The sequence below is a fragment of the Phalacrocorax aristotelis genome, chromosome 23 (assembly GCF_949628215.1).
Source record: "Phalacrocorax aristotelis chromosome 23, bGulAri2.1, whole genome shotgun sequence".
Classification (NCBI taxonomy): Eukaryota; Metazoa; Chordata; class Aves; order Suliformes; family Phalacrocoracidae; genus Phalacrocorax; species Phalacrocorax aristotelis.
The window spans coordinates 4,172,874-4,185,554 of record NC_134298.1 but is presented as its reverse complement, the minus strand read 5'-3'; the positions used below and the strand labels follow the sequence as shown (position 1 = coordinate 4,185,554).

General features: G+C 45.2%; 1 protein-coding gene and 1 long non-coding RNA gene across 3 annotated transcripts in view; both read right to left on the bottom strand.

The window, feature by feature from the left end:
• Positions 1-62: 62 nt before the first annotated feature.
• Positions 63-3,951, bottom strand: LOC142068013 (uncharacterized). Its single transcript, XR_012664196.1, has 3 exons — positions 3,633-3,951; positions 1,935-2,090; positions 63-1,039 (listed from the first exon to the last, which is right to left on the bottom strand). It is a non-coding gene; the product is annotated as an uncharacterized LOC142068013 (long non-coding RNA).
• Positions 3,952-8,021: 4,070 nt separating this feature from the next.
• The window catches only part of MAP3K3 (mitogen-activated protein kinase kinase kinase 3), a 39,080-nt gene continuing 34,420 nt past the window's right edge, over positions 8,022-12,681 (bottom strand). For both annotated transcript variants that reach the window (XM_075117127.1, XM_075117128.1), the window contains exons 16-17: positions 12,392-12,569; positions 8,022-9,954 (exon numbers count right to left, since the gene is read on the bottom strand). In XM_075117127.1, the coding sequence (XP_074973228.1) occupies positions 9,726-9,954; positions 12,392-12,569 (407 nt within the window). In that variant the 3' untranslated portion in view covers positions 8,022-9,725. The remainder of the gene's footprint in view (positions 9,955-12,391; positions 12,570-12,681) is intronic.

Here is a 12,681-nt window from a genome sequence, read left to right as displayed (position 1 = left end):
ATAGTCCATACAAATGAATGAGCCCAACAAGACGTGCCAGGCTGAAGAGCCTAATGCGGTGAAACCAGGGAAAGCAGGGGACTCTGTTTTTAATTATTGTTTACCTCCTTCCTCCACACACGATTTGTAACACTAGCTTGAAGGAGTAAGGATTGAGGAACCCCACATCTTTCAAATGCTACAGGAATTAGGCTTTTCAGAGCCCACAGAGCAGAGCAACAGCCCTTGATAGCAACAGCAAGAGCCCCTATTCCATCACTGACTGATAACATCAGCTCCCTCACGCACGTCCTCTGGGAGAATCCAGACACAGACATGAAAAGAGGAGCTAAGGACTGAAGATGGGCAAGGATGGGTATAGGTAGTCCACAGGAGTCCCAGGAGGAACAGATGGTACGTATAGAGACGTGTTCTTAACCCAGGTCACTGCGGTCCTCCTCGCTCAGTACAAGTCCTCCTGGGGCTCTGGGTGAGCACCAAGAGCCAGGCAGCATCTCCGCAGCTCTCCTCCTCTGGCAAAGCTGGCTGCAGTCACACCTCATCTCGGGGGAGCTACGTGTTGGATGACCCCTGGAGCTTGATGTCCCTCCTGTTGAACAAGTTACTTCCCCTTTTTAGATAAGAGCTTTTTAAAGGGCAGGTCTGTCAGCTCTTCTGGGTGGGGACCGCCTGGGGATTTACTCCGCCAGCACAGCAGGGCCTGCATACAAACAGGGGCCCTGGCAAGGCTCCAAGTGAGTTTCAGCCAAGTGTCCCCATCACGCAGGTGCTGCCGACTCCTCCTCACACCAACACGTAGGCGACAGATTTACACCAGGATAAAAGCCGCTTCCTCAGCAGCCCCGCAGCATTCGTTGTCATAAAACAGAAAGCAAGCGGTCGCTGCTCTGCAGGGAGGGTCTTGTAATGCTGTTGGGGTTGTGGCCCCCTCCTTCCGAAGGGTGACTTAGAAAATGAAAGCAGACTCCTCGGTTTCGCTTCCCGTTTCTCGCTGGCCTCACTTCCCCATTCCCTCACCTCGGCAGGCTGCTGCTCTTTTCTGCATCGGATATAAAGCATTTTTAACTATAGCAGATGATTTTGGGGTAGGGGAGGGAGAAAAAAAAACCCCAGCTTTTAAATATTGGGCTTTCAGTTAAAAAGAGAACATTAAGCAAGAAGAACAACGATGCTCCATTTCTCTCCTTCCCTCTCAAAAATTGAAATTTGGGATTTTGTCCATAGCACTCACCATTTTCTACCTACCCCCTTCTCATATGGGCAGAGAAAACCCTCGTTGATGTAGCAGAAATGGAGAGAGCACGTGCAGGCGCGAGAGGTGCGAGGTCTCCAGCCTGCTATATCATCGTTTTCTGCACAGTCCCCTTCTCTGATTTTGAGAGCAGGAACCAAAAACCAGACTATATATTACTGAAAGGGGCTGCAGCAGCCTGACCCAGGCACCACAGTTCGGGGGAGGGAAGCGAATCGGATGAGCATCAGATTCACGTGGAGGAGAGAGACGTTCGATACAGCTACATTTCAGAATGGCTGCTGCACACAAAGCAGGGAACGGCAAAGTCCTGCTTCCCTGATTAACGTGCCAGGCTCTGTACACAGGGAAACCCTAGTGGTTACACACGTGGGAAGATGTTTTAAATGCTTTGAGCTTATCTTATCTGCCTGATACATTTCAAAGGTGGTGCACTGCGCAAACGACAGTGCACGCTTTCCCAGGGTGTACCAGAAGAAGCAGCACTCCAGAAACCTCAGCTTAAAATGTCTCTGACTGTGAGGTTTCTGTAAAACAGATGAAAAAAACAATGCCGAAAACAATACATTGTCTCTTTGTCCCTAATGTTTGGCTAAAATCCAGCTGATTTTATGACAAGACCTAGTGTCACTCCACGGGGACTGGAAACCACCTTTCACAATCCCCCACACCCTTAGCATACCTTTCGGGCAACACATGCAAAAATCCTGTTTCTGAGCAGATGCTGACTTCTTCCTGCAACACCCTCCCATCAACTCTCCATCTGTAGGCACGAGGGCTGTCTTTTCTCATTCCAGCTGCCAGCGGCCTCCCTTGATCGGCAGTCTGACCCAGCAATCTGTATGGAGTTACCAGGATTCAGGATGTTCAGACCCCACAGTTGAGGGTAAGATTTAATGGTTTAAAAAACCCATGGAGAGAAGAAGGACCACAGGTTCTCAGCCCATATAGCTGCCAACATGATAACAGCTTTTTATTCGAAACTTCTGAGTGGCCAGAAGCCAGCCATCAACTTTGAGCGGAGGGGGAAGCTTTCTGCGCTCCCCCTGGTGAGGCTGAGCAGCACTGCACAGCGGCACCGCACAGCGGCACCCCACGCCAGCCTGGGACAAAGACGCTGTCTTTCAAAGCGATATTGAGACAGAAGCTGTCCAGACTAGCTGGGTTCAGAGACAAGCCTGCGGCATCTGGCAAGTGAAGCAAGAGCTAGGGAGATGGATACTGCCTGCAACCTATGTGAGGATGCCGCACAGAGCTTGCACCCGGTGGTGCTGAGATGAACTACTTAAAGTTCCTTTCAAACCATGACCTGGTCCCTGTTGGGGCTTCTTTCTGCTGCTCCAGCCCAGTGAAAGCAGTGCAGCAGCTCCAGAGGAAAACACCTCCAACGGAGGAGGCAGAGAAACAGCAGAAGTTGCAGGTGAAGCAGAGGATGCTCCAGCTCTCTTGGGCTCCAAGGCAATGCAGTGAGAGCTCAAGAACAGCGCTTTAATAGCAGCACAAGAGCTGTTGCAGGGTCTATCGATGACCGCTGCAACACTTACACTGGCCCTTAATCTGAAGCACAGAAAATGGCACACGGCCACCTGCACTTCCTCTCCTCCAAAGCACAGATCTGGTCTTGCCACTGAAGAAACAATACGGCTGACGAGCAACAAATAACCTTTATTTGTATTACCCACACTGCAACTTTCTTTTGCATTTCCACGCAACCACGAGGCTTTCTTTACCAGCCTGCCTTTTAGCTCAGGAAAGGACATTTCACAGACCTTAAAAATTCAAGCCAACAGATTAACATAATAAAAACTGTTTTGGGGGAAAAATCAGTAGGAATCCATATACATCCATACCATCCAGATGGCCAGTTTTGAGCAAGACACAGAGCACTAGGCAGAGATCAACACCAGAAGAACAAGTGACATGAGAGCTAACTGTGCCAGCATTTCCTGGACAGAATGCAATGCACCCACACCCAAGCAATATTAAACCCAGCAGACATTGTTCCTAGCTTAGACTTTTGCAATCCTAATAGAAAGAGCCACAATAGTGTAACCAAACTCTTTAGAGATTTTAAATTATATTTGTTCAGAACTGGATTAAAAGAGTAAACATACCTTAAGTCACCTTCCCCTAAGCCACACTGTGCATATAACACAAATTACCAGCAATATAAAAGGCAGTAGAGGTTTTTAGCTGCATTTCTTCTGCGCGTTGGTCAGCGTTTCATGGCTGATCATTTCCACCTTCAACCCAAACCTCCAGACATTTCCCTCTCCCAGGCCCTGCTCAACCACCACCTATGAGCTGGCATGGTAAAGATTCAAGTCAGGACCACACACTCCGTATTTAGGGAAACCAGAATTACTATAGAGCTACTTACTTTTGAGAGGGGGGAGTGGGAGGGGAGCCAAGGAGAAAACACGCCATCAAACAAGCCTAAGATGTGAATCTCACGTTCACAAGACGCACGTACCACTGAACACGGTGGGTGGAAAGGAGGATGAAGGCATCAGCTTCGGGAAAGCTCCTCAAGCAAAGGTAACTGAGAGTTTCTAAGTTCCTCCTTCAGCAAAGGCAGGATTTTCAGGTCCTAACGCACACAAGGAGGGTGTCAGGGAGCAGCGGGAGGTGGTTATTTCTGGTTCCACAAGACATTTTTGTTCTGGGACAACTTCACTTGTCTGGTTCTCATCTGTTCTGGAACACACACAAGTGCCACGCATGCACTTGTTTCATGTGCAGGGGCTTCTATTGCATCAGCCTCTTAACCCATTTATTCTTATTTTTTCATATTTTACATTTACAAATATTTCAATATTTAATTGACATAGCAACTAGCTATACCATGGCCTGGGAAAAGGCTATTAGAGGGAAGGTTGTGGTTAGGGCCTGGGGAAGCCAGCATCTCAAGGGACCATGGCGGCATTCAAAGCACTGCTTAAGTGACTGTGACACTGAAGATTAGGAGCTGCATAAACAGACAGAGAAGTACCAGGAAAAAATGAGCATTTCAGCAAGTAGCGTAGACAAATTTTATAGGAGCACTATTTCTGTCCTTTCCTAAGATAGTATGCTGGAAAAAAAAAAAAAAAGCCTGAAAGTATTTGGAAATGGGGTTACCCATTCCCTTGCCCTGCTCCGGGACAGTGAAAATTCTGCCCCGAATCCCTAGTAGGCTCAATGCAAGACTATCCAGATTCCTCCACTTCTGCTGGGAGGCTTCAGTTCTGGAAGGGAGCTCATCATATCTCTCATTTGTCTGAAGTCCAGAGGCCTTCTCAAAATTTTTGCATTCTAAAATGACTAGACAACACATTCAAGTGAGAAACCACTCAGGAACCTCTAACTGTTTCCACGTATTTAGAATAAATACGTTTACAAGGAGCCTGAGCTTCACAAGCTAGAGCTGGAGCTCCCCACCTTAGGAAGCTACTCTGGGGTATTCCTCAGAGTTCCCAGCTGAAGCAGAACACAGCAGGGAATCTGACATTGCCACACTAACCATCTCTCCCTGGTCTTGTTACTAACTGCCTTTTCCCCACCTGATGATGATCTACCCTGTTAAGCACTGATGAATCAGGAACATTTACAGACCAAGACCTGGAGTGAAGAACTCACCACCACAGCAAAATCCAAATGCAAACCTCAGCTCCAGCTCTCCATCAGCAGGATCTCCACATGACGAGCCAATAAACCAGTCCAGCCACCCTCCTGCAAGGTGAAATGAAGATGTTGCTATTTTTACACACTATCAAGAGGGATGGAGCCATTCCACCTCTCTTTGAAGAGTGAGAGTGGGTGAATTTGACCTTCCTCAGAGGCAGCCTTGTAGAGGACACACGCTTACCTGATCCAAGAAGCAATGCTTCACAAATAGGATGCTTCTCCATCTGTCCCCAAGAATAAATTCCTGAAAGGAAAAACTTCCTCCTTCGGTTAAGGTCCTTGGTTAGAAGGAAAACTAGCTAACTGTCTTATTCACTTATCCCGAGGCACCACTTACACAGGAAGTAAGAGACGCTGTGTTGCAAACAAGCACCAAAAAAGGCTTTCATATAAATGATAATTTTATTGTAAATAAAACGATACATTGGCCTGGCTTTGCACTGCAAGCCCCCGGTCGGTATATATAGACTACTGGTTCAAGGTCTTCTGCACAATCCAGGTTAAAGCAATTTCTCCCTGCTCTGCACAGTTTTTGTCAGACAGGTATTGACAGATCATGAAGTCCTTTTCTTCATTTCTGAACTGCCCCCTAGGCACATCTACCTTTTCTAACTGGGAAATTCCGAGCTGCTCAGTGAGACTTGCTCCTGAACAAGGCTGGGGTTTAAAGACCTGAAGCCCAAATGCCATTAAACCACAGAGAACACCTTTTTTTTTTTTTTCTGAAAATTAAAGACAGACTGAATACTCGCAGCTCCAAGGGCAGGTACCAAGGTGACAGCGACAGGACTGGACATATTCAAATATATAAAACCTTCCCATCCAGCAGCTATTAACCTAAGCACCAATCACTGGGATCTCATTCAGCCCCCCTGTACAGCACTAGGTATCTGGCCTTTGCCTACCAGAGAAAGCATGTACAGCAGAGACATATATTTATTGAGGTTTCACAAGTTATCCTGGCTCTCTGGACACTCAGAAATAACATGTGTCACCTGAGCAGGTACCAATTTCCCTCTCTGTCAATTTGTTTTGGTAATTAATGGCAAAGGGAACTGTTTGGAGCATCTTCAAGTCCTTTGGAATACTATGCCAAAAATATGGAAAAAAAAAAAAAAAAAAAAAGAAAAAATCCGAATTGCTGCAAGCTACCGCCACTACAATAGGCAAAGATCAGACTTACTGGAGAACGAGCAAATAACCTGGAATGCACAGAATCGTCACACCAAGACCAAAATGCCAATAGTTTGTTTCCTAACAAGCTCAGGGACAGCCAGATCCCACATTCCCCCAAGTTTCTCTCTGATGGGAATCTCAGACATTTTCCTGCTCAGTTTCAACTGTTTCGGGATAACGGGACTCCTCCAAGATATTTTTCTTCAAACAGAATATTCTCCATTTCTGCAGCACTTTTTCCATCAAGGATCCCAATACTCAATATTCACTACATATCCCTCCCTGGAAGGAGCAGAAGAAAACACAACATGACATTTGGAATGGACACAATAGCTTATTGTTAGCCTGGCACTCCTCCTCCACTCTCCCCTAAATGAGTTTATTCCCAGTTTTTTCCAATTCTGCCAGGATAAAGAGGCCAGATGTAATTCAATTTAGAGGCATAATTACATTTATGTCCACTTGAAACGTTTTTGCTGCCAGGGCCGTGTTAACAGACTGTAGTATAAGCATCTGCCCCAAGCTTATTCGTTGTAGCAGTGGACTTAGGCATCCAGATCTTCCTTTTCCATGATCAAGAGGGCTGTGAGGAAACAAAGAACGCATTTTGGCTTGGCTCTACTCATTATAAACCATCAGCAAATTCTCTGCAAAACCAGCTGCTTTTTTTACCTTTTTAAATTCGTAAAGGCGTCAAATTTACTCCCATCCTCCCCCCTACCCCGTAACAGTCGAGTCGATATATATAAAAATCACCAAATATGATCTTTTACGATATAAATTAAAAAAAAAAAGTATGAGGCATCACCGTTTACATGATGTAAAAAGAGCTAAAAAAGAGCGATATAAACTACATTCATAAAAGTGCATCTCCAAACATACAAGTAATGCTTTGGCTTGTTCCTGTGCCGAACAGGTGGCGTTGGGTCAGGTACTGGAATACAAGAAGTCCAAGCTGGCACCCCATGTTCTCTGTCACTGTACAACCGCTATTTACTTTCATTAATACAGACTGGAATACAAGTGTATACACAGAGTAGGCACATTTCAGCATAGGTGGTGGGAAGGACCAGAAGCTCTGGCGGGGAGAGGACTGAGCCCATCAGTCCATGATGCTCTTTGCTCTGCCCTGGAACAGCCTTCCATGACACATATGAGGTAAAAGCCACAACAGATCCTGAGGATTTAGTTGCTTTGAAAAATTTAAAGTTACACCGTTTCCTCATGCCCTATTCTCCCAAAACACAATGTGTGGGATAGCAAGGAAAGACCACAGAAGGAGGTCTCAGTTTGGTGAGGACAAGCTGAGGGTAGAGACAAACCCATGCAGACAGGATCACTGCACTCTTTGCTGCTGTACATCTGCAGGGTAAAGTGTGGTGAATAAAAGATTCCAATCTTTGGTATATTTAGGTGCTAGTTGCAAGGCTTGAAGAGTGCTACCAGGCCCCACCGGAGCGCTGACCAACCTACTTCTGTCATCAAGACTACAGGAATGGTTCCACATTCCTCTGCAGCATACGCAGCCGTTTACACCACAGCGAAGCGGTGTAAAACGCTCCCTAAAACAGAGTAGTAGTGTCATGCCCTCGCTTCCCTTCGGTGCAAGCGACAGCGAAGTGCAGGCCAGAAGTCAGGCCACGTGTCTTGATAATTTGGAGTCAAGTTCCAGGTTTGGAAAAGATCAATAGAAGTGCTCTCATGAGAATTAAATAAATTATGGGACAAGGACTTTCGTAAAAGATATCCCCCTAAGTGCCCGCAACCTAAACAGTGCATCCTTGTGGTAGTGCAGGAGAGCCTGAAAGTGAAAACCACAGCAGCTTGCCTTCACTGCTTACACATTGCTCTGAGTTTGGCACAGAAAAAACACTTCAGATTGTTAAACCCTTTCAGGGTTTTTGGTTGTTTGGGGCTTTTTAGGGTTCTGTTTTTCCTCTTTAATTAAATACATTGTTTATCATGCGTTCAAGGAGCTTGGTTTCATTAAAACTTGCCTTTTCCTGCTATGAGCATTCACTTAAAACTGTTTATTTTTCTGCATTATGAAAGCAATTTTCAAGTTTTCTTTGGGGGGGGGAGGAGTGGAGGCATGTGGACCCTTAACATGGTTTCCAATACAGAGCAGAACACCTTTAGTATTGCTCTATAAAGCAATATTTTAGCTGATTTTGCTTTTCTTAGTTTCATTACACAAAAAATAACTTATAATTACTCCATGAATCCCCAGCAGTTAAAAACTGCTGCTCTTTGATGAGTGAAATAAGGACTATTAGTGCCCCAATCAACACAGGGTACTAGAGGCCAGTAAGCCATCAGGAGCTCGGTTCTCAGAGATGGGGTACCTTTCAAATGCAAAATCATTTGGATATATTTTGCTGGTACCTGTATGGGGATCTCCAGTTAATTTCAGAAAGTAGCATTTCTAGCTAGCATTACAAATGTTCTCTCTGGTTCACTGACTTAACTCGTACAAAAGCTTATTTAAATAGGACCCTAATATTTTATGGAAACCTTAAATGAACACTTGCACACCTGTAAAACAAAACACACACACTGAAGGGTTGAGCTCGATTCTAACTTACTATGCACAAGTAAACTAGTATCCAGCAAATTCTCCCTGTGAAAAACTCAATTTCCCATTAGGCCAGGTCCTCAAAGAAACACATAAGCTTTTCCTGAAGTAAATTCCTGGGGGCCAGATGAACTATCTTTGGTTTAAGGGATGATAAGAAGTTACCGGCCAAAAAGATAGGTGCAACAGAGAGCTGTTCTGCAGAACTCCCTTCCAGAAGGGTTTTGTTTAGACCCAGCAGTCCCAGGAAGATGAAGCAGGAGCACAGATTTGTTGGCTTTGAGGACACAAACTAACCGACACTGGCTTAATGCTAAGACAGATCAAGCCTTGGAAATCAAGCTCTGGATTTTCTCATGTCAGCGGGAGAGCCCTGGAGTGATTGCGTTCTGCTGAAACTTTTCTGATTATCCTGACATTTAGCTAGAAAGACCTCCCTCACCCCCACCCCAAAATCCATGGTTTCATTATAAAATAACACTATTCACATACTTTTGAATCAATATTTTCTGAACACCTTCAGATGCTGAATACTTAAGAAGAAAAATATATAATTATATAGCGAGCGCATGCTCAATGACACATGGCTTTTTGCTGGATTCATGTACTATAGATGCCTCTAAAGCCCTAGCAGTCTGGAAAACAGTGACCCACACGGCGAGAGCTGGTCTGGGTGGCTGATGCACGTTTCTGTTCTGAGGAGTGTAGCTCTTTTAGTTCCCACTTTTGTTCAGATTTCTTCTATGTTCAACCAGTGAGACACTGATATTCCCACTCTTGGGCCTGCAGAAAACATGCAGCCAACTGCAATTTCACATCAAGGTAACTAGGGCAAAAATGCAGTTCTGTTTGGACAGCTGTCGGTAGAATAAACATTAGTCCAGCAAACAAAGGTATCAGGCACAAGTGCAGACCCTAGGTTCCTTGGCATTATTTCCCCAAAGGACTAGGACAGCTGAGTTGGCATTTTGAAGATGCAGCACCACAACGGGCAGTTGCAACTAGACCAGACGGGGCACCGAAAGCCCAGCAGGAGCTGCTAGCAAGGGAGGTAATTCAGTACTGGAGCTGTGCAAACTGATGTCTGAGCAGCTCTTCAGCAGAGGGTCTGTGCCTGGCTTCCACAAAGATCTGCTTTAGAAAGTCCCGGCAATGTTCTGATATGTGAGAGGGGAGCTGGGGGTTGGTTGGTTGGGTGGCGATTTTGAAAATGGCTGCCATGGCTTCGTACTCTGCCCAGGGTGGTTTCTCTGTCAGCATTTCCACAACAGTACAACCGAGGCTCCTGGAAAAGCAGACAGGGGGAAAAGAAAAGTAATAGAAGAGTGAGAATTGACTCGCACAATAACGCACAGCGTTCAGAGAGAACTTCCAAGCAGCCAACATCAAGGTACAGCTCTGCTCTGAAAACAGCTATAAAATGGCTTTGTGCTCAGCAAACCCCACATGTGCAGAGATTCTGAGCCAGACCTGCCAACGCCGCTGCTTTTACTACTGCCAGCCTAGCAGTAAAGTGCTGAGACAGGGAGACTGGTTTCCACTGCGGTTCTCACTGCACCAAGAACTGTGAAGTGCCATCTGTCCAGCCCTGCTTTGCTCAAATTCTATTCTCAGTAAACATTTGCATTAACAACAGGGGACAAGAGGTGCACACGAGAGGTCCCTGAAGGCGCTGTTTGACCTCAGTGGTATTTCGGGTGCTGCTGCTACTGTTATATCTCAAAGGCGCTTGCTGAGTTGCAAGGTAGAAAATATACTTTTTAACCAAGGTCCAGTGAATCTGAGCTGGTTGACCCCATAAAGCCATTTCAGCAAAATCCCTTTCCAGTGCACAGCCTCAGAATGCCCACATGGGGAAAAAAAACCCCTAATATCTCCACTTCACAAGAAACCAAGCATCCCAGCCAGCCAAAAAATAATTAAAGTCGTAGCAGCTCCAAACTGAGAAGGCAGTAAATTAAATTGCCAGTAGGGCAGATACATCATTATGTTAAGGCAAAACTCCTAGTAAAGTTACTGGGGCTCTGCAGGCTAATTCAAGGCATAAATGTGATTCTGGGGATGGACATGGCTGAGCCACCTTTCTGAAGCAAGCGTGACACCAATACTTTCACAGGGAATATGGGTTTCTGTAGTACTGCAGTGATTGGTTTTTGTTCGAAAAGGATTAATTGCTTCCTCCAGGCCACAGATTAAGCAAAAGCAGGTAGTGAACTTCTAATATCCAGCCCTGTGTTTTGATCACATCGTTCCACTAAAAAGGCAAAACTGCCTCTTCTACCTTTAAACTAAACCCTCTTTTGAAGTGAAAAGCAAAGAAAAGACATTTTCAGAGGCAGACTTGCCTCAAGTGCCAAGACAAGGAAGGAAAGAATTAAATCCAGTGAATATGCAAGAAATTACTTCTTGACAAGGTTTAAAATCCAACGTGAAAATTTTACACTGGTTTCCATCCATTTAAGACTTACTAGAAGAGAGTACAGAAAATGCAAACCATGTGTGCTAAAGTGCTGGGGGTTTGCTCAAGAGCAAGCAGGGATATATTATTGTTTAGACTGATTTATACTGTTTAAGCAGATCCGGTTTCTTTAAGATATTCAGCAAACAGCAGGAATGTTTTTCATGTCAAGTCACTCCAGCAATAACAAATAGCTCACATATTCTGCTATTTAGGAAAAAGAAAATTGGAGAGGGGCCCACAGCAGTGGCAGAAAGCCAGGGCTAGATTTGTTACGTCTTTGAGCCTCTCGGCCATACACATCCACCCTGGGACTAATGCTGCACTGGAAAATTCTGACCCCCCTAAATAATGATTGGGATTGTAGAAACTGGAGCCCAGCCAACGGCAGTGTCTCTTTGATGGGAATGGACCGATGTCAGCACCAAGAGGAAATCCACAACTGCACCAACCCAGGGGGAAGGGCACGTGCTCCATTCTCTCCCCAAGCATCCTAACTGGGAGAGTCTGCAGAACTTAACTCTTTGCATACGAGACAAACTTCAGCTGTTTCCACTCACTGCTTGTACAGGAAACAGCACAGGCCTTGCTTTACTGTGGAGACACAAACGTACCTTTTGTCGCCGTCATTTAGGTCAGTTTTATGGACTCACCTTTTTAAGACCTCCAAAACTAACATTTTGAGGCAGGACCATTTTGCTTTTTCCTTTCAATAGAGGCTGTTTCTTGGCTATGCCAACAATAGCATGGCTACAGTTTCCATTCATGCTTACTTCAGATCACCTCTGATCTGGCCTGTATCTTTTGCGTTATTCCAGGTTTGGGCATCTTTCCTTTAAAGCTTTGTCAACATACTCAAATTCTAATCCTTTCATTTCCACAGCGTTATAAGCACGCCTCTCATTTTATAACAAAATAAATGGATGCTCCCTAAACAACCTTCATTTTCTCTTATAAGGGATGTATCAAGGATGGAAACCTCACACCAGAAAAAGTCAGAAAACAGAAAATCAGCCATCCGTTGGAGGGAGGAATGAGTGGAAATTATTCTAGAAAAAGTAAACAAGCCGTTGTGTGTTGACATTGTGAAGCACAGCCTGCAACAGGTCATGTCTACAGTTCAGATCAACTGCTTCAGTTCGCCTTAAACTTTTGATCCAGACAAAATCTGATTCTTGATATATATGGACGACACACTCTATATGCCTTATCTTGCTCCAGAAAAGCTGTAAACTAATCTATGGACAGAAAGTTAAAGCCTCACCATACGTCCGCTTTTCTCCCATAGCCTTCTCCACTGATCACCTCCGGGCTCATCCAATATGGCGTGCCAGTGACAGAGCGGATGCCTGTTCCAGACATACAGATTGTCTGCAGCCGTTTGCTGGCCCCAAAGTCCCCAAGCTTCACATTCCCAGCAGAGTCACGGAGAATATTGGCTCCTGGACAGAAAACAAAGAATTGAGACAGCTGTTTTCATGCAATCCAGCTGTTGGACCCACAGCCTACAGAGCTGATATCCAGCCCAGAAATACCCATGCTCATGGTATGGCT